We start from the raw sequence: 6,000 nt of genomic DNA on the forward strand, positions 1-6,000 counted from the left end.
TTTATTGAGGCTTTATAGAAGCACAGAATCAACTTAGGCAAGGTTGATTAAAGCATTGGCCATTGGTGGTTGAACTGTTTTCAGTCCCTCTCCTCCCTGAATGTGGGGGGTGGGGCTGAAAGTGCCAACCCTTTAACCAGGTGTTTGGTTTTTCTGACAAACAGATGCATTCACTGAAACTCAGGTGTAGTTGAAAGGGGCTTGTTACAATTATCAAAAGACACTTTTTCACTCTTAACTTAGAGCACCTAAGAGTTTTAGGAGTTCTGTGCCAGCAACAGCATGAAGACTAAATAGGTACTCTAATTACAAGTCACAACATCAGAGTCTTCAAGGTTCATCCATGCTGCAAGTGTCACAATTTCCCTCCTTTTTAAGGCTGAATGATACTCCATTGTATGTTTATACCACACTTTGTTTATTCATTCCAGAAATAATACTTTTTAATGCATTTTTCTTCATATATATTATATGGGCTTCATATATGGGAAAAAAGTTTGAAATTCTTTATTTCTCTCTTGCACTGATATCCACTTATTAGCTCATTTAAAATTTATTTGAGGGATAAACAAAGTAAGAGTTGACTTCTTGCTTATGTCCTTTTCTCTGTGCTCAGTTCACATGCCTCTTCACTGGCATGCATGTCCTTCATGCCAGGAGAAGGCTGTGCTGTAGCCTTTCCTTTTCCCTTCTTTTATGAAAACAGGATTCCTCAGGGCCAGCCTAGCAGTAGAACAGACACTAGGGAGTCTGGGGCTGTCATCTCAGTAGCCTGGCAGCTTTGTGCCCGTCATCTGTGCTCACCTCCACCAACCAGTACAGACCACTAGCTCAGGGTATCTCGCCGTGGGGTGGAGTCTCTCTCAGGAAGGTCCTCCAGGCTTCTGCTCCATTCCAGTTGGAGACCTTCCCACAGCGCCCTCCTTTGGTCCTGAAGAGGGCAGCGTGCCCGGAGGGCGGGCTGCTATCTCCTTCTGCCAGCTTTCTCCGGGTCTTCACCACAGCTGAGGGGCGTTTCTGCAGCAACCTGCCCCTCCCTCTCCACCTTCTGGGTGGGGGTCCAGGCTCAGAGCGCGCCCTCCGGTAGAGTTTGCAGCCAGGGTGGGAATAAGGGCGCCTGGGGTCCTGCGTCTCACGCCGTTCAGTTTCCCCACAGCCACCATCAGGGGTGCCTGCGGCCTCGCCTCAAACCTGCGTGTGGCCCCCGGCTGCCCCCACCCCACAGGCCGGCAAGATGCGGGCGGTGTCCCCGGAGGAGAAGCCCAATCCGCTGCAGGAAGCGAACATCTGCTCGCGGCTGTTCTACTGGTGAGTGCTCGCCTGGGCTGAGACACCCCGCCGCCTCAGGGCCAGTGCCAGACGCTGCTGAGCTTTCAGGGCCGAGGGTCAGGGCGACGGAGCGCTTTCCGATGGCTGCTTGTAGCGGTTGGGTCTCCCCACGCCGGCCGCGGGGTTCCCTGTCTGTGCCCTCTGGGTGGGATGGCCGAAACGGGTAGCAGGACCCGGGAGGGTCCTGGTGGCGGGGCTTAGGTTTTCCCTGCCTTGCAGCTTGCTGCCCCGTCAGTCTCCTTAGTCCTGGGAGCAGGAGGGGCAGTGGGAGCAGGAGGCAGGAAGGCTGAGAACCCAGGCTGCCCAGGGGGGGCTCACCGCCAGCGGGAGAAGGACCGGACCCCCGACCTCCATCTTTAGCCGGCTTCCCCAGGACAGCTCCGGATTCATAGTTTTAAACTAATTCGCACCCTTTCCCCTCTAAGCAAGCAGCCATGAACAGCTTCCTTTATCTAATTAGTGCCCTGCTCCTGTTGCCATCTTCCAATAATGTCCCACCTTTCCCCACATTCCTTAGGTGACGGCTGAGTTCCAACTGCACCAGGTTCCCTCTGTCCCTGTGTTTGTTACCATGTCTCCCTCCTTCTCTCTTGCCCTCCGTGTGCATCTCTCACTGTACATCCTGGTATCTAGTTGTGACACATTCCATGTGTGTAAGAACACTATTGTTTTTTTATTTAATGAACGGGGACATGATTCTTGAACCCATTTTGCTTTTATCTGGGATACATTGAGAGGATGGAAGGATGTATTTGACCAGCCCCTTTCCTGACTGTGAATGCTTTTTCCTTCCAACTTTGAGAGTCACCCTGGGGGTGGGGTCCCTGAAGCCTGTGGGGTCTTATCTGCATCTCTAGCCTTTGCAGAAGCAGTGCAGGGTCTTGATTCAGGTTGTCCTTCCCAGGAGTCCTCTGGTACTGAAATCACTGAAGGGTCCCTGAGCTGGGAGGTAACACAGATGAAAAGCGGCTCAGAGAGATGAAGCTCGTAACTAAAGTTTTCCATTTGGTAGCTGGGACTGCTAACTAGGTGGGGTGGAAACTTTGGGTTTAATATCACTTGAGTGATTTTTATATCTTTTGTTTCTGGATGCTAATCCATTCATCTTATCCACAAGTTCTGACATTTCCTTTTTTTTTTTTATATGGAAGGGCCTTGGGGATCCCCAGGAAACCGGAGCTTCTATGCTTGTTCTGATGGTGGTGTGTTCAGTGTGTGTAATTATATCTCTTCGCCATTTGGTAGCCCTTAAGGAAAGAGGGTCAAGAAGGAAAAATATGGGTGTGGGCTTCCTGGTTGGCTCAGTATTAAAGCCATAGGAAGAGACCAGGAAACGTGGGTTTAATCCCTGGGTTGGGAAGATCCCCTAGATGAGGAAATGGCAACCCACTCCAATATTCTTGCATGGGAAATCCCATGGACAGAGGAGCCTGGCAGGCTATAGTCCATGGGGTTGCAAAAGAGCTGGACATGAGTGACTAAGCAGCAACAACTGTAAATGATACCAAAGTAGAGACATCTCTCCTAACTTCAGGCAGGGCAAGGAACTCTCCAGGGATGTTCTATTTGTGGATTTTCAAAATGTGTGTACGTGGAAATGGGAAGATGAGGACTTCACATTGATTTAGGTAGACCCCATTTCCAATTTTCCTGCTGAATTGGAAGGAGCTAGATAATCACGATGGTATGATCACTCACCTAGAGCCAGACATCCTGGAATGTGAAGTCAAGTGGGCCTTAGAAAGCATCACTATGAGCAAAGCTAGTAGAGGTGGTGGCATTCCAGTTGAGCTATTTCAAATCCTGAAAAATGATGCTGTGAAAGTGCTGCACTAAATATGCCAGCAAATTTGGAAAACTCAGCAGTGGCCACAGGACTGGAAAAGGTCAGTTTTCATTCCAATCCCAAAGAAAGGCAATGCCAAAGAATGCTCAAACTACCACACAATTGCACTTGTCTCACACGCTAGTAAAATAATGTTCAAAATTCTCCAAGCCAGGCTTGAGCAATACATGAACCGTGAACTTCCTGATGTTCAGGCTGGTTTTAGAAGAGGCAGAGGAACCAGAGATCAACTTGCCAACATCTGCTGGATCATCAAAAAAGCAAGAGAGTTGCAGAAAAACATCTATTTCTGCTTTATTGACTATGCTAAACCCTTTGACTGTGTGGATCACAATAAACTGTGGAAAATTCTGAAAGAGATGGGAACACCAGACCACCTGACCTGCCTCTTGAGAAACCTGTATGCAGGTCAGGAAGCAACAGTTAGAACTGGACATGGAACAACAGCCTGGCTCCAAATAGGAAAAGGAGTACGTCAAGGCTGAATATTGTCACCCTGCTTATTTAACTTATATGCAGAGTACATCATGAGAAACACTGAGCTGGAAGAAGCATAAGCTGGAATCAAGATTGCCAGGGGAGATATCAATAACCTCAGATATGCAGATGACACCACCCTTATGTCAGAAAGTAAAGAGGAACTCAAAAGCCTCTTGATGAAAGTGAAGGAGGAGAGTGAAAAAGTTGGCTTAAAGCTCAGCATTCAGAAAACTAAGATGATGACATCTGGTCCCATCACTTCATGGGAAATAGATGGGGAAACAGTAGAAACAGTGTGAGACTTTATTTTTTGGGGCTCCCAAATCACTGCAGATGGTGACTGCAGCCATGAAATTAAAAGATGCTTACTCCTTGGAAGAAAAGTTATGCCCAACCTCGATAGCATGTTCAAAAGCAGAGACATTACTTTGCCAACAAAGGTCCGTCTAGTTAAGGCTGTGGTTTTTTCAGTGGTCATGTATGGATGTGAGAGTTGGACCGTGAAGAAGGCTGAGTGCCGAAGAATTGATGCTTTTTTTTTTTTTTTTACCAGAAATTGATTTTAATCATCAGCATCTCTTCCATAACACATAATCTTAAAACATTGAAACAAAAGGTTTTTTAACAAAAGTTTTTTAACCAAAATACTTGAAACCAGATTTTTACATTAGAGCTTCCCAACCTTTTTTAACTGTGGTGTTGGAGAAGACTCTTGAGAGTCCCTTGGAGTGTGAGGAGATCCAACCAGTCCATTCTGAAGGAGATCAGCCCTGGTGTTCTTTGGAAGGAATGATGCTAAAGCTGAAACTCCAGTGCTTTGGCCACCTCATGCAAGGAGTTGACTCATTGGAAAAGACTCTCATGCTGGGAGGGATTGGGGGCAGGAGGAAAAGGGGACAACAGAGGATGAGATGGCTGGATGGCATCACCGACTCGATGTGACGTGAGTTTGAGTGAACTTCGGGAGATGGTGATGGACAGGGAGGCCTGTCGTGCTGCAATTCATGGGGTCGCAAAGAGTTGGACACGACTGAGCGACTGAACTGAAATGAACTGATTACCTCTTATTTTACATGTGAAGTCACTTAAACAGAGAGTTTGAGTAATTTTTTTTTTTTTATATTTTATATTGGAGTATAGTCAATTTACAATGTTGTGATAGTTTCATGTGGGCAGGAAAGGGACTCTGTCATACCTACACATGTATCCATTCTCCCCCAAATTCTAAGAGTTTGAGTAAATTGCCTGCATCACACAGCTTAATAGCAAAAGTTAGATCCCAAACCAGGGGTCTGGCTCCCGAGTATGTGATGCCCTGCATGTAACTGCTGTTCTGAGCCGCTTCTCTTTGGATACTTGTTCTTAAATGCAGGGAGAAGGCAAATACAAACACACCTTTGATCTTGTAGGCCGCAGTTTCTCAAGGGAAGTTCTTAAAGTTCTTGCTGTTGTAGATGATGCTTGTGAAACATTTCTATAATCAAGCTTTAGGGCGACTGTTCTCAGAGTATGGCTCTCAGACCTGCAGCATCCTTGTCACCTGGGAGATTGTTAGAAATGTAAATCTCCCCCTCTAGTCCTTTTAGACCAGTTCTGTAAAGTTAGAAATGGTGGGTGTGGGGTTAAACAAGCTCCAGGTGATTCTGATGGAAGGTGGAGGCTGGCTTCTGCTTTAAGCCTCTCCTCCCACTGGCATTGTTCCTTTTTGCTAACTTTTAAAAGAGGTCCAGACTTTGTGAAGCTGGTTGGTGACCACAATTGCCATCTTGTTTGCAAAGTCTGAGATACCCTTGTGAGTTCCTCCTGTCTCCCACTCGCTGTCCTGGGAAAGTTGAAATGAGCCCAGGCAGGAAATACTGCCCAGAGGACAAGGCCCACCTTGTAGAGAAAAAACTGAATTTTCATCTTCTCATTGGATATTTGCTTTTCTTCTCACATTTCATCTGCTTTCTCAACTTGTAAATGATGCCAAAAACTAGCTTACAGACTTTATGCAAATGACCGTACTGGGGTTTTAGTATTTCACAGCACAGGTAGCCCTTAGAGCCTAAGAGAAAGCATACGTTTTGACTATTGGTAACTGAATTTTAGAAAAGAATATATATATATTTTCTATTTCTATAAAAAACTTAAAACTAAAGAAGAAGAAGGGCCTCTCAGATAGGTGGCACAGAGGTAAAGAATCCACCCGGCAGTGCAGGAGACACAAGAGACGCAGGTTTGATTCTTGGGTGTAAGAATCTCGGGTGATTCTCCGGTGTGAGAAATGGCAACTTACACCGTTATTGTTGCCTAGAGAATCCCATGGACAGAGGAGCCTGGTGGGCTACAGTCCATAGGGTTGC

General features: G+C 46.5%; 1 protein-coding gene across 1 annotated transcript in view; it reads left to right on the forward strand.

Annotated features, from left to right (window-relative positions):
* LOC147361877 (ATP-binding cassette sub-family C member 4-like) overlaps window positions 1-1,312 on the forward strand; it is a 177,611-nt gene extending 176,299 nt beyond the window's left edge. Inside the window, exon 27 of the mRNA XM_086328421.1 lies at window positions 1,157-1,312. Coding sequence (XP_086184547.1) covers window positions 1,157-1,312 — 156 coding nt within the window. The remainder of the gene's footprint in view (window positions 1-1,156) is intronic.
* Window positions 1,313-6,000: the final 4,688 nt, after the last annotated feature.

Source organism: Bos grunniens, chromosome 12 (assembly GCF_055505025.1).
Source record: "Bos grunniens cultivar Pamir isolate PY7600 chromosome 12, Bosgru_T2T1.0, whole genome shotgun sequence".
NCBI classification, from domain to species: domain Eukaryota; kingdom Metazoa; phylum Chordata; class Mammalia; order Artiodactyla; family Bovidae; genus Bos; species Bos grunniens.